The 24,484-nt window shown below is 46.2% G+C and overlaps 1 protein-coding gene and 1 long non-coding RNA gene across 6 annotated transcripts in view; both read right to left on the reverse strand.

The window, feature by feature from the left end:
• The window catches only part of ANKS1A (ankyrin repeat and sterile alpha motif domain containing 1A), a 109,919-nt gene extending 86,959 nt beyond the window's left edge, over positions 1-22,960 (reverse strand). For 3 of the 5 annotated variants that reach the window (XM_042799964.1, XM_042799961.1, XM_042799960.1), the window contains exon 1: positions 22,661-22,960. In XM_042799964.1, the coding sequence (XP_042655898.1) occupies positions 22,661-22,884 (224 nt within the window). In that variant the 5' untranslated portion in view covers positions 22,885-22,960. The remainder of the gene's footprint in view (positions 1-22,660) is intronic. The other 2 variants (XM_042799965.1, XM_042799962.1) reach the window with 1 other exon arrangement.
• Positions 22,961-23,075: 115 nt separating this feature from the next.
• LOC116965579 lies at positions 23,076-24,314 on the reverse strand. The gene is made up of 2 exons (XR_004409484.2): positions 24,207-24,314; positions 23,076-24,107 (listed from the first exon to the last, which is right to left on the reverse strand). It is a non-coding gene; the product is annotated as an uncharacterized LOC116965579 (long non-coding RNA).
• Positions 24,315-24,484: the final 170 nt, after the last annotated feature.

A 24,484-nucleotide genomic window follows, 5' to 3' on the forward strand; every position in this document is an offset into this window, starting at 1 on the left:
ACTTGGATTACAGAAGCACCTGGAGACCTCAGGGGCTGCTATTCTTACTCAGCAAAGCAGACAGCAGAGGCCATTGCTACCCCCGTGTAGTTACATACTCAACACTAAAGACAAAAGGCACAATACTCATGCTATCACTGCTTTAGATATGAGAAGCCAGTGTGCATGAGTGGCTTGGCCCAAGGTCACAAAGGAAGTTTAAAGAAGCTGAGAACTGGTCCCAGATGTTTGTAGACTTAGTTCAATGCCTCAGAGACAAAGTGTCACAAGGGCAGTTAAGGCTGGAGGCAGATTAACTCCTAGTCCATTGCCCGGAGGACATCACAAGCAAGTCAATACACACATCTCAGCTATTAATATCCATATGACTGCTAGATTCTTGCAATGCAAATGCAACCCCCGTTTGGTATTTCCTGCTTATAGACTGGTAATACAAACAACTCAAATGCTTTGTGCAAGATTTTAGGTTTAGGAAGCACACTGACATTTTTCTGAAGAGTGAGAAAGGCAGTGCTACACCCATCTCACCGATGGGAAGGGGCATGGAGTAGTAGGGCTCTCAACGGCGCTGCAACCCCTTTCCTTGCATGCCTCAACCACTAGATAATACAATAGCCTTTCCAAAAATAAACTGCTGATGCAAGGCTGGAGAAGATTAAAGCACAGTATTCCTGGGGCAGGGGAGAACATGGCTAGATCCCAAGCAATACTTTCTCAGCCCCTCTTGGCAGGCGTCAGGAAAGACCATGGAGAGCAACCCAGTTAGATTCCAGCTCTCAGAGAGGCTGCAGAGGAAGCCAAAGCGGTGATCTTTGGCTTCTACACTCATCTTCTTTGTCCAGATTTTTCTTTGCTATTAAAAAAAAGGCAGTCAGTTGGGATGATTGCTCCCATCCAAAACTTCCTGGCTGCCCTCTTCCTATATTCTCATCTGAAATATCATCCTCTCACGCCTTTCACGTCCCCCTTTTCTCTCTGTGCAGCAGATTTCTTCCAAACTCAACTGTCCCCCACCCAACGACTCAAGGAATGTACAATCTATGCATCTGCCTGGTCTGTTCTGCTCAGGCCTGAAGAGTTTGGTAGAGCACCTAGCCCAATGGGAGCTTAATTTTGACTGCCAATTTCAGTTTATCATGGAACACCTGACAAAAAAAAAAAAAAAGGCATTTTCTGCCTTTGTTAGTATTTTCCACTAACTGCAACAGTGAGCTCTAAAAGCACAATATTTAAGAGCTTGGCATTGTCATTTACAGTTGTAGCATCTTATCAGTTACAAAAACAAATTGAGACATATTATAGAAAACGTGGGTGGCCATTTTATATAGAGGATAATTATATAATGCTTTGCAGAAAATCCAGGCATTTTAAATACATGCAGAAGTCTCACTTTACATTCCAGTCCTATGCAGGAAGCATTTGCTGTGTATAAAATTCTCCCACTGACATTACTGCCTCCATTTTTCTATTGGGGAAAAAAAAAATACAGTAATTCACATTTAGCACTTCAAACACAATGATGTGGCCAAGTATTTTACAACCAGATACAGTAATTACCTTCTACCTGATGTAGAAGACCTCTGCTGAGGGCCAAGGGGCTGCAAGGGGGGAGGTGCAAGTTGTTTTTGTTGGATTTGTTGTTTGAGTTTGGTTGTTGGGTGTTTTTTTTTGTTTTTTTTTTTTTTTTTCCAACAATCCAGAAATTTTCTTCTTGACTGACAAGGCTAAAATGCAACCTCATATGCTTAAATGAAAGGAAAGAAGCTGAATGATCTGAGCTAATACTACACGTGCTTCTCAAGTGCCTCTAGACTTGGGAAAAACACATGCAAGAAGAACTGTCAGCAAAGATGCTACCCATAGATCACACAGCCTGCACGACCTCAGGAGAGCTGAAGCGCTCGACCAGCTTTTGACACCGAAAGAAGCAGGGAAGTTAGAACAGAGTGTATTCCCAAAGCTGTCAGGAGGTGTGGAAAAATCCTTCACACTGCAAGCAGTTAAATTACATTGATAAATCTGTTTGGCAAAATGAATTGGAAGAGGATTACAGAGCTTGAATGATTATGGGTAAATTAAAGAGCAGAGCTGGATTCACAGCCCTCCGACCACAGACACTGCGTACAGACATCTCACAAGGTGCAGTGCTGAGTATGTCACCCTAAACTGGCTGAGTTATTACTGCCCATGTTTCCTCCTGCTGGAACTCACCAGATCCTCACTGTTGTGCTTAATCTAAAATTAGAGAAAATAGGATGCCACTGACCCCACGGAGAAGAGTTAATACACTGAAGATGACAGCAGTGCTCAGCTGCTACAGCATCAGCACACGCTGGTTTTAATACCAATCCCTTCCAGAAAACACCTATGTGAAAAATCATCACTGAAATGCCGTTAGTTCCAGGCTGCAAAGCAGAAGTTTTCCTGGCAATTAACACACAGAAGCGGGAAAGCAACACCTATAAGGAAAGAACACTGGGATCATAAACATCTGTGCAAAGCATCCAGTTTTCAAACATGAAAAGAACAGAACCGCCAGAGCAGACAAATTGATTCTACTGGGATTTGAACACACCACTCCAGGAAATCTGGATACTTGAGACACGGTGCACAGGTTAAAGTCAAAGTTAAGGGGCAGATGCATTAAACATGCAGCTACTCAGAGTGCTGAATGCAGACACAGAAGACTGGTAAGCATCAGTCCTAAACCAACAAGGCATGCTAACTCCAGGCTCCTTCCACAGCAGGAGTATGCCAACGTCTCTGCAGAGAAGACACTGTTAATGTGGGGATGACTCACTTCTTGCCATCAGCGGAAGTCTCGATCTTGCAGCTATGGGATTAATGTTGTGTCAGCCCGTGCAAAGCGAGACTAAATGCAGAGGTAACAAAGCTATTTTCAGAAATTCACAAGGCAGCAGTACAAGTTCTTACTGCCTCTATTCTTTCACACTGTGAGAACGTAACTTCTGTCCTTACAGAAATGTAGGCTTACATCAGACAGAGCTGAGACAGGCAGTCAATCTATCAAGGAACAACTGTGTTTCCAATTAGAGCAAACAGGTGAAGACATGCAGTATACACATTGCAAAGAAGAATGCAGTGCCTGCTGGAGGTGCTTTTCCCCACTCTAATTGCAGTCAGCTCTTTCCAGAAAATTCCTTTCAAGCACACGAAAGAACACAGTTTCCCAGAGCAAGCATTTCTTTGCACAAATATCCAACAAATCTTGAAAACTAAACTCTGTGGAAGCCTGATGAAAGTATTGTGTTGCAGCATAAAAATATCTCCTTGAACAGGTAGTGTCCTCATTTAAGAGGAACTTCCAGATTTATGGACGTGTTCATAGAGAGAATTGGTTTATTTTGCAGCCATATGTGTGTATCAAGCAACTTTTGTGGGTGTAGTAAGTGTTTTCAACAGCTGTACCCACAAAATTCCCTTTAATTCTCACATAATCTCTGTTTGCATACAATGAACATGGCAGGGTACACTTTGATCTCATCTGATGGCTGCAGTATCAACTTGCACTTCCCAGTAGGCTGTTTCAACAAATTTTAGATCAAGTTTAGATCAGGATCTTAATGAAGAAGTACTTGACAGCTTCAGCAAATCTTAACTACACATCTACAACTTTTAATGGAAACTACCACCTAAACTTCCCTGGCACCCAAGTTTTGAAGAGGAACAGTTAAGTAAGAGTATGAGACTAAAATTTCATTATCACAAGTATGAAAATTAATGTATGTTTACATAAATCAAAGAGAGGAGGAGAACAAATCTCACATCTCAGCTAGTTCTCTGGTAGGAAAAAGAAGGTGGCTAGGAGAAACCACAGCACAGCTCTGTAACGTTACAATAAGAAAGAAAAATTGGAGGTGAGTTTTTTACTAGAGTGACTTTTTGATCTCCTATGTGCATCTGGACTTCGTTCTTTTCAAAATTTTGGCCAAAAGAAGTAGGTTTGGCACATGAGAAAAACATAACTTCCTCTAGAGCAAAGCTGTCACACCGCCCAGTTTCCAACAGCGGGCTACAGAGCTGAAGTTTCCCAAGAGAGGAGAATCCATGTGCTTGGAAGACACGAGTCAATGCAGCAGAAGGAGAAAGGCACATGCTTTCACCTGTGGGAATTACAGGACTTCCAATTTACAGTTATGGCTAACATTACATTTAAGGCTCATGATCCCTGTAGTAGCGTACTTTGCATATTACTAAGCATGCTAAACTGTGAGACCAAATAGACAGGATAGATTAAAAGCCTTAATCCTACTGCACTAATGAAATATGCAGGGAAGGGATGTGTTAATACCTGCAAGCAAGAGAGCAGATCGTAAGCACAACTGAAAAAGCAGCTACTGGGGGACGCTGATGCCATGTAAAGTCTGAGCAGCAAGACAAACCTTTGGCCATTCTACTGCCTGGTACAGATTCCCTTTCCTCTACAGCACTAGGACCAGAACAAGAAGCTTCAAGCCGTTCTGTCTTGAAAGCCTCAGGGCTTATTCTTTAGCAGTTGCCAATTATTTGGCAATGCCAACTTCGCATGTGTGTGGGCAAGAAGTTAAACATTAAGAGGACAAAGCTCAACCCCTTCCCCATATTCCACAAGATAAATTTGAGCCAAAGACAGTTTAACAGTGTAAATTTTCCTCAAAGTCACAGGATCACAAGCTCAAGTACACGATGCCAGAATGGATGGGGGAAAAGTGGGGATCCTAGTAAGGGCAGGACATGTGAAAATGACCCAGACATTGCACAACACAACACAGCCCAAGAGCTGCCAGAGCTCCAGACTCCACAATCAGACACTTGCTCTCAAAGTACCCAGCAGCAAGGCAGAGCTCCTGACAAGAGACTCAGGTGAAAATGCTCACATTCAGCCTTTCTGGCTGACACCCAGCAGCAGGCAGAGACCATGCCTGGCCTTCTGCACAGTACGAGACCCCAAGCTCCCACCCCTCAAGTGCTTCCACTTTGCCAGCTCATTTTCAGCATGAAGTAATAGTTATGAACAAAGACTGCTAACAGCTCCAGCCTCATTGCCCAACACCGGCAGTTCAGGCGGCCTAAGGTTAACAGCGTGCTGTGAAAAAGCCAGCACTTCAACCAGTGGAGCAATACCATGCAGCAGCTGATCCTCTAAAGACCAAATTGTTCCTTTTCTTTATGAATAGAGCATAAGCGCTCACTCCTCAGATGCATCGACTGGCTAAGAGCAGGCAGCAGGAAATCTGGATGAGTTTTAAAAGGGACAGCAACCCCATGAAAGATCAGTTCAGGAGCTGTAAGAGGGAAAAGGTAAGCTCATTTATTTCTCTCAAAACCAGCCTACCAACTCCCACTCCTCACTTCCAGGAGGAGGTTCTTTCAGGTTGCTGCAAGAACGACAATGACATTTAATCTCTGGGCTTGCAGGCTCATGCTATAAAGGAACAAGACAGGGTTGGCATCACTAATAGAAAAGCATCCATCCAATATAAGATTCCCCACTAGGTGGAGGACAGCCCTACACTTACAGATGGCTCCTGGCAGTGGAAATGCATTTCTTTAAACTTAATGTATGGTGGGGGTGACAGTGGGCTCGGCCACCTGCATTATGCAATAGGAGACAGAAAAGATGGGTCACGCGTGCGTGTTACACTGCATCAAAGAATCCCTCCAAGCAGGAGGCAAAATAAATAGCTGCTGAAGATGAAAAAAGCAAGTCTGATTTGAGTGCATATGCTGCCCTTTATTCTTAAAAGCATTACAGACACTCGCTCTGCAATCTGCTCCCATTACAGGGGCATTTCCAGCTGATTCCACGCAATGGAGCAGAGTGCACATACAACACAGGCTGTACACGCTGGCACTGACTACAGGGGCCAGATCTAAATAAAGCTTTTCTGAAAGAGGTGCAAAAAATTTCTATCATCAAGACAGGGAAAGCCAAGCAGTGTCTCCAGGGGAGAGTGGCCAGGAGCTTTGGTTTCTGATGTGTGTCAAGAGCAGCCCCCTCTCCACACAGGGTCCAAGGGCAGCATGTTGGTAGGTGAAGAGAAGGGAAACTGGGAAGCTAACATCAAAATGGCATCACCCACAGCTCCTTCACATTTTCAGCTCACAAACTCTACCATGTCTGATGACTTTGGCACTTAGCTCAGCTGAAGACAAAACTCAGAGGAGATGAGATTTCAGAAGGAAAGAGAAGCAAAAATGCTCACTGGAGTAATTTTAAAAAGAGAGTTTGTATTTAGCTTCTAGTGCCCATAACAATGCAAAATGCAGTCTCCACTAGCACCTTCGCAGTAGACAAACTGGAGTGCCTACATCTGTCATGGAGCGATCCCTGACCACGCAACACGCAGATGTATGATTTCACATGAAGCCCTGCAGTTGAAAAAGCTGCCTTGCTGCTTCTAGGTGAGGAAACAGACCTCTCCAAGAGAGGACAGAAATTTGACAACATCTGCAAAATGCTCAGAAACCTCTTAGAGCCTAGCTCAATACCAGTTTTGCAGTGCATTCTCCTCCTTTGCATCTGACTAGATGGGGTTTTGAGGAATAAGAGCAAAAGGAAGCAAAACATTCCTGCAGAAATTCAATAAACTGAGCAGCATTATGAATGTCATATGAAATTGCCCAGAGCTGACAATATCACTGAATTGCAAACTGGAACTAGCAGCACTGCTAAGGTAAGCATTCCTCACTCTTCATTTGAAGCTAAGCTCTACTGTTTCCACAGTACTGGAGAAGATGTAACTAAGTGGAAGAAAATGCAGTATTAAAAAAAAAAAAAAAAAAAGTAAGAATAATTAGATGCAGACAAAAACAGCAGGACAAATATAGATGGTGCAGGCTCACAGGTTTTGCTGAAGCACAATTCCTTAGAAAGGTGGAAGACTTTCCCTTCACCTTCCCTCCATCCAGCACTTCCAGAGAAACGGAAGCAAGCTGCCTGGGCAACCACAAATTCCTAATCAAAATATACCAAGCAGCTAATGCTGCAGCACTGAGCTGGCTACAGCTAGCAACCTAGCACTGTATTTTCCCTCCCTCTTTTTCTTTTGTGAGATGATTTAACAAGCTACAGAATCCCAAGAGACATGACAATCAACCAACAGAAATGGAGCATCGTGTCTTGAACAGTACATGTCCATCTGCACTGTTCCCTTTTGACAGACTCAAAAGGTCTGACTTTGTAGTAAAAATGTTGCCAAAAGGAACATGGGCAAAAAAAAAAAATCTGGCAGAGTGCATTTCATTCCCACTGCCTGTCATCCCCCCTGTATGGGGGGAACTTATGCACCAAGTGTTTTGGGATAGCAGAAAATGTCCCAACCTCTGCTAGCTATCTACTCTGCAAAATAGCTACACGTTCATTTTCAGATGAAATCAACGTAATTAGAACAAGTCAAAGTTACTATTTTTTCCCAGCACTGACAGTGATCTAATCCAATATTCATCTTGGTGGGAATCTGGGGCTTCTAGCAGGGAACCTTGCATCTAGAAGTGTATGGGAATAGTGATTATTTAAACACGGACACCCTCCTCCTGGTTAAGTCTTAGATACGGTCTATACAGAGAAAATAAATATGCCTCCACGTTTTCCCCACCTCTCAGTGCCAAAGAGTGCTCAGAAGACCTGCCCTCTCCCCACTCTGGCCCATGACAGCCAAGCTCAGATGGCCCATTTGGCCACCGTGCCCTCCAGCCTAGGCAAAGCCATCCCCACGTCATGACTTATCAGCATGAAACCGTGCCAGCCCACTCGCTTCCACAGCAAACCACTTCTTCCTTTTCAGACTGGTTGCTGCCTAGAACTGATGCCCAAAACGCTGAACAGCAGTGCTTGTGTGTGACATGGAATAGATGGAAAACAGGTAAATAGGCCAAGTGAAGCACAGCCAGAGAAACAGAGATTCAGGGACTGAATTACCCCTTCCCTGCATCAATTAAAAAGAAAATGCAATTATTTTCTACCAATAACTGCATCTAGAGTGCACTTTTGCCTTAGGGAAACAAAAAGAGACAGGGGCTCATACAACATCCCATTTCCCCTGTCACATTGTCAAGATTGGTGACATGAAGACTTTGAATTTACGCTGGCATTGAAGTGCTTAATTGTTCAGACAGATGGGGAGAAGGCACCACACACGCAGGAAAGACCCCACACATGCCTTCAGGAGAGACTTGCAGGGTGCCAATCCGAGTATATCAAGACAAGCAGGGAGAAATGTTAAGTAGAAAGGAAATTTGTCCCTCTGATATTGAAGAACGAATGCAATAGGATGGGAGAAGAAGCCCTCAAGGAAAGGATCGCGGGACAGGAGAATTAAGAGCCACGACAAAGCTTCCACTTAAGCATTTGGAGCAGACATTGCCCTTCAACACAACCCACATCAGCAGTCAAGCTGCTTCACCCACACAGCTCAATTTAAGCACGTATCAAATCCCAGTGCTCCGGCTTAATCAGAAGTCCCTGAAGGCTAAAGAAAGACACGGCTGAACAAGAAATTAACTGGCAACAATGTGGGACACAAACAAGGCAACTACATACCACTGCACTGACTCCAGATGAAATTCCTTCTTGATGAGCTTTTTAACTGGATGCCCAAAGAGCAAGTAACAGCAAAACAACAGAGCAGAGATGGTAAGGGTAAAAAGGCAAACAGAAAAGTGACCCCATGGTGGCTTGGATGGGGACATTAAGGACATACCTGAGTGGTCACGTTCAAAGAGCACTGTGATAAGCTCCTGCTCATTCCTGGTATGCATCAAGCAAACAGAGAAAGCAGCAACTTAAGAGAAGACAACAGTTCTTACGGAAGTTTAAGAAAAGTAGGATGGAAATTAAAAGGACATCCTTTTACTCTGGAAGCATCTGTGAAATCCAGCCCATTAAAAAGCAGACATGAGAGTAAATGGTCGAGGCAGTAAGTTATTTCCGAATCCTGAGATAGCTCCTATAAAGTTGTCATTACTTGTCTACGCTATCTGTAGAACAGAGATAAGGTTAGAGCTGAAAAACAGGAGTACGTCAGCCAGCCAAATGATATGTATTAAATGCTAAGGTCCCTTCCCTGCTAACTGCTTGTGAAGAGCTGTGGGGAAGGCCAGAAGGGCAGGGACCGCTCCTCAGAGAGCTGGCAGACTTCTGTAGACATCGCTAATACTGGTAAACCGAATAAATAATGGAACAGGCAGCAAGGAGAGCTCTTTCTCACACATTTCACCGTATACCTTCAGCTTCCAGCTCTGTTTTTATCCACCTGCCAGATTTGATTTTGCCCAAGATGACAAGCCAGCCTCAAACAGCTTTTTTCCTCACCAGGGAAAAACACATATTTCTTTGGGAGGAGGGTAGGGGACACATACCCAACATAAGATAGTATGTTCAAAACCCCTGAAAATATTTCTGCCCACTTATTTGAAAGCATACAGAAACAGTTCTGGGCTTTTTCTCTGTTAAATAGTTTTCTCAGCCAGGAGCAGCTTTTCGTGGCAGAGCCTTTCCCAGGCTAACATTTTTAATGTACAGGAGGAATGTATATATGGAAGTCAGACTACTAAATTATAAACTTATGCAGGGATAAAACTCTCCATTACTCCAAACAATTTCAGGGTCATTGCAACTCTATCCCAGCAAATAATTACATCTCAGCTGTAACAACTTATACCCATATAACTACCAGGATCCTAAGGCATTTCAGATGGCTTCAAAAGCTTACCCACCACTGACAGTTACAGCTTTTGAGATGGAAAGCACAAACTCCTTTTCTCAGACAGTAAAGCTGCATAAATGTCTTGGAGCAGCACTGAAGACCATTAAATTGTACCCAACTTTCCTGAGGAATTTAGAAGAAAAAGCGTTAAGTCAAGTGTGAGTGAGCTGTGGGGAAAACCAGAATCTTTAATTACCTCAAAGAGATAGTATCAGAGACTGAAATCTCAAGTTCTGTGAAGCCATTAAGGTCAATGCACAAGAAAAAAAGAAGCTTACTATATGTTTATGCACACAAATTTAAATGCAACGTTTAACACTCAAAAGTTCACTTAAAGATTCAAATTTCTTACATTTGTTAACTGCACCTCAGGAGCCAACATCCACCCCATTTATCTCCGCATCTGAAAAGCTCGTTCCAGATCATGCCAACCAACAAGCATGCAGCAGAGCCCACGCTGCACCGCCCAGCACTTTGGGACACGGGAAATCATTAAAGCTTAACGAGAATAGCTCAGGTTAAAAATGCCACATTCACAAGGATGAAACTCTAGGTACTATAATGGCAGCAAGAATGAGAAGACGAAGGCAAACAGCAACTTGGCTCTTTTCTGAGTCATTTTGAAGTTGTACTTGCAATGTACAGCACCTTTGGGCTGTCTTTTCTAGGCTCAACAGGAAAGCAGGGCTGGACACTTTGCAGCACAGGCACCAAACACAGTGTTCGAATGACATCCTCCAGGTTGGAAGATCAGAAAGACTGCAGTTTGGTTGGTTTTTCTCTTTTTAACTGATTCTCTTCTTTTTAGGTCTTTATGTTCAGCGAAAAGGAATGTCGAGGACACATCCTGTTTCACTCTTTCTGTGAAATAATTCCCACTGAGGTTAAAGGAAATATTCGCAAAATACCAAATCCAGCACTAATTACACATGTCCTCCAAGTTCTCTGTGTTTTCAGCTGTTTCTAACTCAAATGGAGATGAGCCATAGGAGTTCAGACATATGGCTTCAGACTCCACCAGGCTGAAACAAGGCTGTAAATAGAGCCCAGTGTCACAAGGGGAACACAAGTAATTTTAAGCCGCGCAAAGGTAGTTATTAGTGACACTCCAAGACAACCAGAAGTCACCCACAGGATGAATTGAGGTCATTTAAACGTCTGTTACATGACAGCCAACATTTTATCAGACTTAACACTGTGCAGGGAGAAACCGCAACTTGAAAACACACTGGAAAGCAGTACTAGCAAAAAACCCCAAATCCATGGGACACACAGTCCCTTATTTAAGTCATCTGATGGTCTTCACAATCCTTGCAACAGAACCCAAGACCAGAACGCAAAGCTTTGAAGTCTCCAGAGTTCAAGGCTTTATTATAATTTTGTTCCTAAAAATGTTGTGCTGATTTCTGAAATTACAAGCAGTAAGGAAGGGTCTGGGGAGCCCATCTGTATCACTGCACGGGCAGGCTTCAAACCTTACCAGCCGCCAGGCTTCTTTAATCGGATTACAGTCTAAAACCAGGCAATTTACTTCGTGATGCCAAACTTGAAAGGATTTCTCATAGAGTCTTAATTAGAATGAGGCAAAAGTCATTTCACCTAATTTCCAACCCACTTCAATATTAGATCTGAAAGACCACCTATGACATCTTCAGCCTTGTTTGGCCTAAGAGTCTGAGAAATAGCAGGCAATAGGATTAGATATATATCTAATGAGATAATGTATTTACATAATATTTATGGCACTCGGTTTTAGACAGGGTTATGCTCTTGCATCCTTAGTATGCGGCACTACAGACACTTCCTTTTAGCTGGAAAAAGCTTGAGGTTTATTTTTTAAATTAAATTTCCCTTTAAAAGAAACCATGTGTTTAAGTAACAAGGGAAGAGTGATAATGTAATTTGGGTTTACCAAACCTAAACAACATGAAGTCAAGCTCTGACTTTCCTTAAGCTAAACAACACAGACTCTCTGAGAGAGCTTGGTAAAAGCCTTGCACACACACTCCTGTTTTAAAAGCAACTTCTCTAGTTTTGTTAACATCCTGCTAGTTTCAGATATATATACTTATTTTAATCTGAAACACCTAATAGCCATGCAAGGTGGGATATGTCATCAAGTCAAGAATGTACATAAACATGCGGTGGTCTCCACACTTGGCATCTTAGGGCAAACTTTTAAGCAGTTGACCTTTACTAACCATGGGGGAAAACAGCCACCTTAACAGCACAGTATGTACTAGAGTCTGCTTCAACTCATGGTTTAGGCAAAAATAAAGTCAAAACCTACACAAATCTACACACTGTACAAATAAAGAGTTCAACTCAAGCACCTTATCCAGCAGTCTAGATGTTCTAGAAGATTTTCTTCCAGAACACAAAAATTTACAGAAAACTCTGCGCTGACACACATTATAGAACATCCAACTCCACATTCAGTTCAAGTTGAAGAAGGTTTAGCTCAGAAATTCATCCAGACTTCTCAAAGGCCATCTCCCAGTTCATACAACAAAGGGGTTCCCTGATAAACCTCACGCATTTCTCAAGCAAGCCATGGTGATTCACTGCAGGACAGAAAGTAATTTTAAATTCAGGTTTAAAAATGTGCACCTGACAGGGTGAACACCCAGGTACTGAATGGCATTAAAGCTCTGCCTTACTGTAAGCAGGACATTTCCCCACCCATGAGAGGGTGGCACAGGCAAGTTCAGAAAGCAGTCCTTTGGGAAATAGGATAAAAAAAACAGCACCAATTTCTTTTCAAATGCAGCTCACACCTTCCTGCCCTCCATCTTTAATTAAGCTTGTTACCCCTTCATCAGTCTATTAAAGATCCTTCTTTTGCTGACAGCTACAGTCCCAGGTGGACTAACATTTCAATTTATGTTTTTCTGCCTTCTGCAGAGCAGCTGTATTAGCTTCTCCAGTCTGTTGCTATAGAAACAAATCAATCCTCAACAGTTTTATTTTTACCAGTTTCTGTGAAATAGGATTTATCTCATTTCCATGACTAAGCTGTACTCGAGAGCGAGCTCCTTGGGACAGTGACAGTGCCACCTTGGCACTGGACAGGACCTCATAGCTGGTGTCAATGGCAAGAGGAAATGGCCATCACCCTTATTCAAAGGCACCTTCTTCATTTCAAGAGGACACTTCACCTTGAAGCTGTTCCCGTAGCCAGAGCGTTACTGAGATGCAGCTGTATCCATGGAGCAGAAAAGATGGCACAGCCTGGAAGATCACGGACGTGCTGGGAAAGCTCAGCAGAGCACCCACCAGATGTCAAGCACTCTCTGTGCAGGCAGAAGGATCGTCATCATCGAGTCCTGGCATGGAGCTGTATGCAATGTAAGCTCCTCAGGAAAGGCAAAGGGCTCGCATGGGAGTCGAGGCATTAACACACTCAAGCTGCTGCTAGCCAGCCCCCCGGGCACTGCGATGGAAGGAGCTCAGCCTCCAGGAACTTCTCTTATCCTTGTCCAAGTGCAGCTGGGAGGGGACTTTCCCCTTTTGGTCTGGGATGAACGCAGGTGTAATCTGTATGTATTACCTCTATTTTGTATCACACCTTTCACTTATGTCTTTTATATCCTGCTTGCTTTTCCTTCGATCTCACTAAAACAATACACTACATTTAAAAAAAAAAATCCCACTGGATGAACACTGTTTCTTGGCTCAGCTGCTCCTAATATATCAAATACGGTTTCATACATTCATCTTTAGAAAGTTCAGCACTCTGCCAAACAGCCTTAATCAGCTGGAGTAGCATAGGACACACGTCATCAAGTTGAGCAGCTCTTCTTCCATAAATACATGCTATTTAGGCAGTCCATATGCAGATGCAAATTAGAGCATGCAGAGAGCTGCTGCAGGACAGCTGGTCTCCACGCGAAAGAGAAGGGAAGAGGAGATCCTGCTCCTCCGTACTGTCACCTGCAGGTTTCTGCCATTTCCCTCCTATTGGATCTAGGAACTGTGCAACCTCACAAAACAAAAGTTTTCTGTTAGATCAGCCAGCTGGAGCGATTCATTCTGGCACAGCCACACAACAACGCAAATGACTATCAGGGAAAGAAGATGGGGGAAGACAGGACCAGCGCTCTCAGCAACTAACTGCTGGACAAGCTTAGTTGTAACCTTCAGATTTTACTATTAAGTGCCAAAACCCGTTTGTTAAATATTCAGTGTCCAGCTAAACTCTGTGTAGCTCCTGCCTTTCAAACACAGAGCCGTCTGGATGTACTCAAACCTGCAGTGACATTTCTTAAGTTTTGGGACTGTAGACAAAAGTAGAGGGGAACAAGGCTATGGAAATGTCAGGATCTCATTGCTCAAATATCCCATATTTGTTTACACACATAGCTGTGGTTTTTGGTCTTGGAATTCCTACACACAGCTCAACGGTAGGATAATAAATTGGGGTATACAGATCAAAAAGCCATCAGGGAATCCCTCAAACATCCACTCAGTCCACTCAAGTCTCCCAAGCATCTACTCTGCCACCAAGGTAAACACAGAGAAATCCCCCTGCATGAACATGCTGCATGCAGCTGCCAATTCCAGCATCAATAAAGCAAGCCCTAAAGTCTTCATGATGCAAATTTCAGGACTGCACCTGGCATTTTAACCAACCTGTCAGTGCCCAGCTCAAACCGCTCCTGCAGGCACCCCGAACACAAACCACCTTCTCACTCCTCAGGCTTTTACAGCTGCTTAGGATACTCCAGCCAGCTCCGGAGCCAGTCTTGTCATTCGGGGCATTGAAAATAAGTAAACTCTGTGTCATGGACACATTTTACTGTTCCTTGCAAGATGGTGCAGAGCACAAATCTTACAAGCCTTGTGAATGCTAAGAGCTGTACAATTATGCTCCTGGGAAGGAGTGTAACCTAGCAATTGGAAAAAACACCCTGGGAGCCTTGTCTCTTCGGCTCTGCTTCTGTCCCAGCTCCCCGCAATGCAAGGGGATACTGCAACTATTTAAATCCTGGCATCTGTCAGCAGGCAATAACTAGCTTGGTTCTGACATCAGCATCCTCAACACAGTCTGACCCACCTAACATCCCTCACACCACATCTTAGCCCATCGAGTATTTGAGGTGACCTGTAAGAGCATATGAATATTTCCAAAACCTGTTTGGCACTTCAAAGCACTCTGCTGAGAAACTCTCAAAGCAAGGTGAAAATTAAGCTAATGTGTTCTCACCCTCCATCTGACATAAACACGTTGGCACTCCCAAGAGAGCAAGTCCCAGGACACCGGAGGACTCGGCACGTGGGTGAAGACTGATGGGAAGTCAATAGCCAGAAGAATTTTCCCTAGCCTGGACACCCACCTACATCACAGAGCCAATGCTAGATTAATCAGTCACAGAGGATTTGAGTCACTGCCTACACAGTTAAGACACTTTTACTCAGTGTTAACAGAGAGATTCCTATTCGACCTCCTGCGCTCGGAGCATTTTGCTCGAAGGCCGCGCCACTTCAATTCACATCTGCTCCCAACTCCTTCCCCATTTAATTCAGCTCTTGCACACCCTCCACAGCACCGCTGCACCTCCCTTCACATCTAACCATCTTTTCTACCAACCAAACCAGGCAGCACCAGGTCGCTGCCCCTTGTGCATGGCATGGAAACCTCAGACTGCACACAGCGTGTCTGGAAGGAAGCAGGACAAAACTCTCCCAAAGGAGTTTCACAGAAAGGAAGCCACCTACAGAACAATTTTCATGTGCATTCCAAGCAAGTCCTGGGTGCTATATAAAAACCAAGTCGTCCTCTACAGAGAGAGCCAGGCAGCACCCATGGCTTTGGTGAGCAAAGCAGGGCATGGCTACTGTGACTTGTCCGAGATCCCACAGCAAGTTTACAGCAAGAAGAACCCAGTCCTCCCCAGACACAACCCTAATCACAGAATCATGCTGACCAAAGCAAGCAAATAAAATGTTCCAAAGCTGAATTAGAAGATCACACAGATACAAAACACTCAAGAGTCATTGCCAATAACTGCAGCCTTCCTGAATTATTTAAAAAGTGCTTAGAAAACAATTCACAAAAAAGAGCAGGTGCACACCTAACGCCTGTGGCAGTAATAGTCTTAGCAATACCGACATTCAGGTATCTAATTAAAGAGAGATCTGTCCTGCTTTGCTGTTTGTATGGTAGGGTGTGGAACAGAAGACAGTTTGAAAGTGGGCGAGATCATTAATCACAGCACCAAAAAGAGTAAAAGACCCATTCGTGATTTCCAACTCAGCCCTGGTTTATGCGAAGTTACCAGGAGCAACTTCCTTTTTACGGGGGAAGGGGAAGTAAGGGAAATATTTTGCACCTTCACACAATCCTGGAAGTTTGGACCTTGGAGCCTAGCTGCTGTTCTTCGCCACTATCTCAGCCAAACACTGCAGGACTTGCCACTTAATCACAAGACCTGGCCACACATAATGCGGTATTATACCTGTGAATGGACAGACACACTGACAGCCTCATCCTTACAGCCAATGGGGCAATTCCTCTTTTTCCTGTCAGCTACAGGGTCAGTGCAGGACCTCCCTTCCCGATGGAAAGGCAGCAGGCACAGAGGCTGCAGCCGGACACTCAGACCACTGGGAAAACACGTAGCTCTAAAACCATTCCTTTAAATCATCCAGCCGCACAAGAACAAATACAAAACCCCACTTTTTCTCAATACAAATAATTTTTCTGACTCTTACCCACATTTGGACTATTTAAAGCTACGCTAAGTATTCAGCCATTACACCATGTCATTTCCTAAACCAAACAAAATATTCACCAGTAATAACTGCTGCAAATTGACTAGAACACTTGCTGTGGCTTCTGTAAAGCAAGAACCAAATCTTTCCCCACAACAGATGTATACAAAAAAGTCCTAATTCACAGCAGAAGTTTCTCCTTGATACACTTACAGAAGATTACATATACAATCTGGGGCTCGACAGCAGCCTCAGTTTCCCCTCCCATCAACAAAGATCCAGTCTTTTCACATCAATAGATGAAAATAAAAAGCTTTTTCTGCAGATTTGGCTTTAACACAATTCATCCCTTACTGCTACTGGCAAAACCTACTGAATGAAGCTTGATATTTCAGGCCACAGATTGTTTTGTTGCTTCCTGCCTTTAACTTCACAGTGAAGCAGCAAAAAAAAAAAAAAAAAAAAAATCGTCCAAATTCTGCAGCCTCTAGGCAGAAGTGCCCCCCAAAACCCAAGAAACCTCAAGGATTCACAACACATTTCTAATTTCTGGACTTGCTTTTGCTTACAAGCATTAAGATGTGTTTATGTTACGTTGATTTTATCTGTGGATGCTCACTGATCTACAAAAAATGCTTCTGCCCGTGCTACATGAGGTATGTTCTGAAAACGGAACAGCCAGGGTACGATCAAGGAACGGGGATCTGCATCAGACTCCTGGACCTGCCTTTCAGCAGATTCCCAAGCCCTGAACGGATCCCAGCGATCACATTACGTGAGCAGATCCCGGAGGCTGCGTGGACGGCAGCACGAAGCCAAGCCTCCCCCCAAACCCTGGCAAGCCACCACCTCTTTGTGAGCCCCACCATCTGCTTTGGCAAAAGCCAGAAACCGATCTCCCTCTCCTCCGCTGCTTCTCGCCCTCCCCATATCCTTCTTCTTACCCCAAGCCGGTGTTTGCACTCCCTTCTTCACGTTAGCTTTCCACTGAGGTTTATTTTCCTGCTTAATATTTTTAGCGTTACACAGCAGCACATTCACCCCCTAGGGAGAGACTTTATCTTTAATTCTATCTTTGCGTTTGCTTCTTGTTTGGCTTATCACGGTCTATCACATCTTGCTTCCTGCTTACCTGCAGAAATTGGTGATTTTGTTTGGAGTTTGTCCACATGTCTCACACCCAGAGGGCTCAGCTCGGTGATCTAAGCAGGAACTATTAAAGTCTCAGACCCTGACAAAGTTCACATTGAAGTTATATTAAAACATGGTGGGCAGTTAAATTTATGTGATAAAACAACACATTCCACAGAATTTACTGCTGGGGGCATCTTCTACAACTCTACAGACCAGCATTTGCTCTCTTTGTAAAAAAAGGGCACAAAACAATGAATGTCCCAGCTCAGAGCAGTCCCCCTGCTCAACACAAACGCTTACCAGGAGTAACAGTGGGAATGCAGCTTCCCACACCATGCCCACAAACACGCTGCTTTCTTCCAGGAAATGCCTGTTTTATACCTAATCCAAAACTTTTTTCTGAGACATCTGAAATGCTGCAGAACTGCACAGAAAAAGTTGGGCCTGGCATCTCAGAAGCAGAGATGGTCTTTCAAGAACAGGTAGTCCAAGCAGTGAGACTTAAAACAAAAAGAAAAGGGAACTAAATGCCATGCTGACATCAGAGACCCGAATACAGACAGAGGAAGGAGTAAGGGAGCTCTGCCGGCCCAACCGACCGTTTATGACCCTGTTCTTGGAACGAGCTTTAGGGAGTGGAGAACAGCTTAGCAGCTCCCTTATCAGGAGATATATTTAAATACGTGAGCAGCTTCAGCAGGACCAGGAATCAAAATGACGGTGCAAAAAGGCGGCGGCTGCCAGAAGTTGTTTGAGGAAGGGAAAACAAAACATACAGAACTGACCACAGACAGGTTTCTCCACCGCAACCGAGGGGTAAGAAACCCTTCATTAGAAAAGTTCCTATGTTCTAGCATTGGTAAGGTTTCCCACACAATGCACATCCCCAAAATTAAACCTGTCTTTTCTTTACAGCTGATGTGGACCCCTACCCCATCAGCTTCAGCCATCCTCTCATCTCGCAGACTGACTGTGGTTTTGCAAAGCAGTTCCATGGGTGTCAAGAGATGATTTGCACAGATGCCCAACCAAGAAATTGTGTTTGGCTCTCGTAACAGGCACAAGGCCATTCTGACAGAAGCTTGCAGCCCGACCCACTTCTGTGCAAGGATAAAAGCAGTCTTACCTCCTTTTCTAAATACTTCCAAATCTCGATGACAAAGCTTTGTAATCTAAATTCTCTCAGATACAGCTTTATCATACATACTTTCTTGTGTGTATGTCCCTGCTCCAGATACCTATTTTGTGATTTCTTTACCCACTAGCACTGAAGACATCTATTGTTTAAGCAGCTTCCTGCACTGTAGAGCCTTGACAACTAGCCACCAACTGAAGCACCTTAGCCTTCTCCATCAATGCTTCCACTTAACCGGCAACGTGACTTTCTCTGGGCACATGTCCAGTCCGTATTTACTGGTTTTAATTTATAAAATGCATCCAATCATCATCAGGAAAATAAATCATGATATAGGAGTAAGATCTAAGAGAAAACCCTTCAACTTTAAAGTTATTCCGAAGTTGTTCTTGACCTGCTGCACACATTGGGATGCTGCGCTCCAGAGGAGGCAGGGGTTGGTGGGGTGGACACTGTGCAGACTCTTCTGTCACCTCCACCCTCCTCCCACAGCAGCAGGTCCCTTTAATTTGCCCATCCTTAACTTTCCATCAAGTGTCAGACAGACAAAATTTCACATTCCCTGTTTCCGAACCCTTGAAGTTATTTTTGAAGGAGTACAGAAAGTCAAAGTTAGCTATAATTAAATACCATGCCTGCTGTGGAAAACTTATTGCAATATCCTCCCTACCCCCAGGAAACAGGGAAACCGCAGGCAAAGGTGCTCCGGAGGAATTGCACACCTCAAGAGATGAGCAAACAAGTCAGTAATCAGGCTCAGCACCAGGGCCAAGAGTTAATTTCACACTTTGCAGAGTGAAAACAGACCACAACAGAGACGAGGGACACACAGGCAGAAGACAACTGCCTGCACTTCTTCCCTGACACACTAAGGCCTCTTTAAAACTTAGTCTGGCTACTTTTTTTTGAAAACCAATCCCCAAAACCTAATGTTTTGCTGCTGTACTTAGGAGACACGAAGGAGTATGTTGGCTGCTGTAATACATCCTTCAGCAGAGCTTGTGTATATCGGAGCCATCTCACAGATAGTAATCAATCACTTAGAGCCCACGCTATAGAAACCAAGTTTTGAAGACTGCCCAGCTGCTTCCCAAACAATTGTCATGCTTCTCCTTGCAGGTAAATTTAGCAGCTGTTCCTCATAAAAACCTCATCACTGTAAAACAAGCAGAAGTCTTCTCACATGGAGTCATTTAACCCAATGTAAAAACGCAACAAGTTGACAGAGCGCTGGAAACAATCAGAAATTCTCTAAATCACAGAAAGCCCATTTTCGATATCTTAACATGCCTCCTTCACTGCAGCACCCGAGCCCTCAAACAGTCCCCAGCAACCTCCTGCTCTCCCAGTGCTGCAACCCCACACACCACAGCCCCCCAAACTCCCACCCCACTGCCAGTTTGCAAGAAGTGACTGCAGGGAAGAGCAGAATCATCCTCATGGTCACTGCCAGGTGTTTGTAACACTGAGGTCGAGGAATACTGCAGTAACTGCTTGTACAGACATGGTACCAAGATCACAATCCACACAGGTCTGCAATCACATTCGGGGCAAGCATGCAAACTCTTGTAAATCCAGGGATGCTGCAGCAGATTTCACACAGCAAGTTAACGACGCGCTGCAAGGACTCCCAACATGCTGGGAACACCAACGCGCCTCCAGAACGAGAGCCACTATTGTAAACATGCAAAAAGCCTGACTGTAACTCAGCAGCAGGGAAAAATGGGTTCAGGGATTGGTAAATTTGGTGGGAAGATTGTTATAGTGTCAACTGACAGACATTTAAGACAGCCAAGTTAATGAACACACAAGCTATGAATGACAGCTGTGACATTTACTATCCTTCAGATATGTATCTACACATAAAACCACACGTACATGTGAAAAATCACGCTAACCGATCAGACGTCAAACAGCCTGCCCACTCCACAAATCAGCTGGTATCACAAGCAGTTGTCTTACCGGGGAAAAAAGGTTGCCGTCATCACCACGCACTGTCGGAAAGTGCGACGGAGCTGTTAGAACAAGAGGCTGATAACACTTGTGGTGTGTATTTAACTCAACTGACCCTCTCCACTTTATCTAAACACCCTGCAAGTACATCCATCTTCTAATGTAGATGTGCCTGAAGTGGTCAGAGCAATCTCCCACTCAAAACAAGGGCTCAGAGTGTTTAATATATTAAATGAGAAGAATCAAGTTTGACCCGAGAGCAGATTTACATTTCAGAGGAGCAAAAGCATGCATCAGGAAAGCACAAGCTCTCCATGTTGGCAGGTCTCTGCCATTCAGCTCAGTGTGCAAGAGCAGACTGCTGATAAGGTTATGTGAAAAGTGGATCAAATTTGGTCACAAATGGGGAACTCATATCCCTCTAAACAGTCAGGCTGCACAGTGACAGTGTCACCCAGCGCAGGACTCAAACCTCCTCCCCTTGCCCCAGTATAAACCAGTTGCTCAAGGAACAGGAGCAGTTCCAGCACAGAAGCTGAAATGGCAAAAAGCTGAAACTCAAGAAACGCACCAGCAAGTGGTTTCCTTGGGAGATACTGAAAAAAAGGGGAGGATAAAAAACTAACAAAGGTCTAAGAGCTTCAAAACAGCAAATTACACAGCACTACTATAAATGCTAAAGCAAATGACTGTGCCCTCCTTCTGCTTGTACAGCTCCCCAGAGCAGCACAGCCGACCCCCAAACGCCACCAGCCACTTTGGACTGGAGAAGCACAGGAGTATTGCTGCAAGCCATGGAAATTACTGACGAAGGGCGAGCGTGCACAGAGCGAGAGGACGCCCTGCCGAACACCTGGCTGCACATCTGCCCCAGTGAATTCAGCCAGCAGCTCTCCTCACCATGGGAACCTACACATGCCCTGGCTTCAGAATCAGCAGCCTCTGCCAGCACCCTGACCCAGAGTCCTCCTCCAAATGCATCACGTTTTCCCAGTTCCACCAGTCTGCAGCTACCGACAGTAACCAGCAGCATCCGCAACACAACCCCGTAGCCGGCAGCAGCCCGAGTCTCGGGGGACACACCACTGCTGGGCAGCACCCAGCCCTGGAAGCGCCTGCTCCAGACAGACTCCTCTCCTCTCCCAGCCCGCCGGCCCCTGCTGCTCCTCACCTCAGGGCACGCAAGCCTGAGGGGCCCTGCCACCAGCCCCCTCACACCTCTGGTCCCCCAGGCAGCACCAAACCCTCAGAGCTCCCCCAGCCCATCCTCAAACACCCCACATGTGACGGATGCGCGCCCCACATTCATCACAGCCCCCTGTAACATCTCATCCCATCCCCTGGGCCCTCAATTCCCATCCAACACGCCTCCTCCTCTGGCCCACGCTGGCCCAGACCCCCAGGGGACCGGCCTCCTCAAGTCCCTCCATGCTCGAAGCCCACAGCCGTGTCCCCCAGGGACCTCCAACATCCCCTCATCTCGCCCGCACGCTCCACCGCAAGAGCTCATCCAAACCCCTACAGCTGCCCCCCTACCTCATTTCCCCCAGCCCAGACCCCCAGCCCCTATCAACACAACTCCATAGCTACATTCTCCCTCCCTGCACCACAGTGCTACAACACCCCAAACCCCCCCATACCTCCTACCTCACCCACAGCCCCCACCTCATGAATGACCCTACAGGTCCCCCTGCTCCCTTCCCCACACCCCTCCCTCCCCTGTCACCCTAAATCCCCCCATTTCATACTACCCATTTCATACACTCCTCTTCGCGCCCTGCAGCCCCCCCCCACCCCCATACACCCCGCAACTCTATATCCCCACAGACCTCACCTCCTGGGCTCCAACCGCGCTCTCCTTACCTCCCCCACCTCCCACCCCACGGCCCCGCACCCTCTCTTGTCCCCCTGCCCCATATAAGCCCCTCCTGCCCCACAACCCACCGGCCCCCTTGCCCACCAGGCCCCCAGCCCCCTCCTCACACCCCCCCCTCAGCCCCCCCCAGGCCGCGCTCACCTGAGGAGACTGGACAGCGGGTGCCCCACACCGCCGCTCCCGCCGCCTCCTCCGCCGCCTCCCCCCCCGGAGCCACCTCCTCCTCCACCTCCTCCTCCTCCTCCTCCTCCTCCCCCCCCGGAGCCCCCGAAGCCGGAGCTGAGGCGTTTTCCCGATAACAGCTTCTCCACAGCGGGCAGGTTCCCGGTACGGGCGGCCTCCAGCAGCTCCTGCTCTTTCCCCATGGCCCGGCCCGGCCACCGCCGCCCGCCGCCGCCGCCACCGCCTCCCGCCAAGCCACGCCCCCCGAGCGGCCTTCCGGGGCGGGGCCTGGCGGGGGGCGGGACCTGCGGCTAGGGGGGCGTGGCCTTCGGGCGCCGGCCCCGCCCCCCCCGCGGAGTTGTTCTTTTAACGAACCCCTTGCTCCACCTCATTCTTTGGCTCGTTTTAGTTAATTTTATTCGTTGAACGCCTGAATAATATAAAAGGGGGGATTCCAGCACGTGCTGCAGGGTGAAAGGGGCAGGTTTTGGTCAAATTCCATCTCCCAGTTTTCTAATATTCTGGAGGAGCCGGGTGTAAAATACACACAGGTGTTAGCTCAGGGGCGTATATACGGGAGGATGCATATGCAGGAGGATGCATATAAAGAAGGATTGTATATAAAGGAGGATGCATATAAAGGAGAATGGATATAAAGGAGGAATATCTTTACCAGGGTTTTCCCTCCGCATGTTTACTGGGAGGATGAATATTCATGGATAATTTTGCAGCTATTTTCCCACAGGGAAGTCTTCGGGGAGGCTTGGTGCTTTGCATTGCACGCTGAGGATCAGTCTACACCGCGAAGTGAAATGGGTAGAAGCAGATATCCGCTGTATAACGCTATAAGCTAGCATAAAAAATAATTCAAATGCTGCCAGATGGTTCATTTGCACATAATATTAACAGTATCAGTCCTAAGAGACATCTGCTCTCTCCCTCAAACAGGATTTGCACAGGTTGACTCAGGCAGTTTTTGATCCCTGTGTTTGGGGAAGCCTGTTACAGCGCGGTTCATGCTCAGGGGAGGTGAAGGGAGCTCGTTCTGATCCCGTGTTGGGTCACACACACAGGAGGAGACTTGCAGGGGATCGCACCCTCAGCACCCACCACCGGCCTCGCGCCGCTGAGCATCTGTCTGAGTCTTTGCCCGGGGGGCTTGGGCCCACCGAACAGCACAGAGGAGGAAGAGGATGCGTAAAGGCGCCGCTGGGAATTTCATGCCTTTAAGCACCTTTCGCCAAAGGCATTCCAGGATTTGCCATGCCAGAATGAATCCTGCAGCCCTGTGTTAATGTTATCCCACCTTCCAGCACAACAAACAAAGAAACAAAGCAGCTGGGTGAGGATCCAGAGGCCGAGGAGGGGCTGGGGCTTCCCCCCACCATCCCAGCCTGACCCTCGCTCCCTGCTGCCGGAGTGGGATCTGTTAGAAAGAAACGTTGGAGAAGATGGACTGTGGCAGCCTCTCCAAACTGATCCCTGCTTACGAGACACCACATTAGTGTGAAACCCACAGTGATACCTGGAGGGGCTCTGGCTCGTTGGGAGCTTCGATCTGGGCCCCGAGACTGAGCTGCGGATCCCCAACCTGCCCCACTGTAGCACAGCTCCTCTGGCACCGCCAGCTTCTCCTCCAGCTCTGCACAAAAGGACTCCTGCAGCTGGAGGGGACTCGCCCGCCCCCCCGGCCCCTCCTGGCTCCCTGCAGGGACCCCCCTCGCCCCCACCACCCCCTACCCCAGCACCAGCCCTTCCCACCCCAGTGCCCCCAGTTCCCCCTGTGGCCCTCCCTCCGGTTCC

The sequence above is a fragment of the Tyto alba genome, unplaced genomic scaffold, assembly GCF_018691265.1.
Source record: "Tyto alba isolate M040663 unplaced genomic scaffold, T.alba_DEE_v4.0 Super-Scaffold_30, whole genome shotgun sequence".
Lineage (NCBI taxonomy): Eukaryota > Metazoa > Chordata > Aves > Strigiformes > Tytonidae > Tyto > Tyto alba.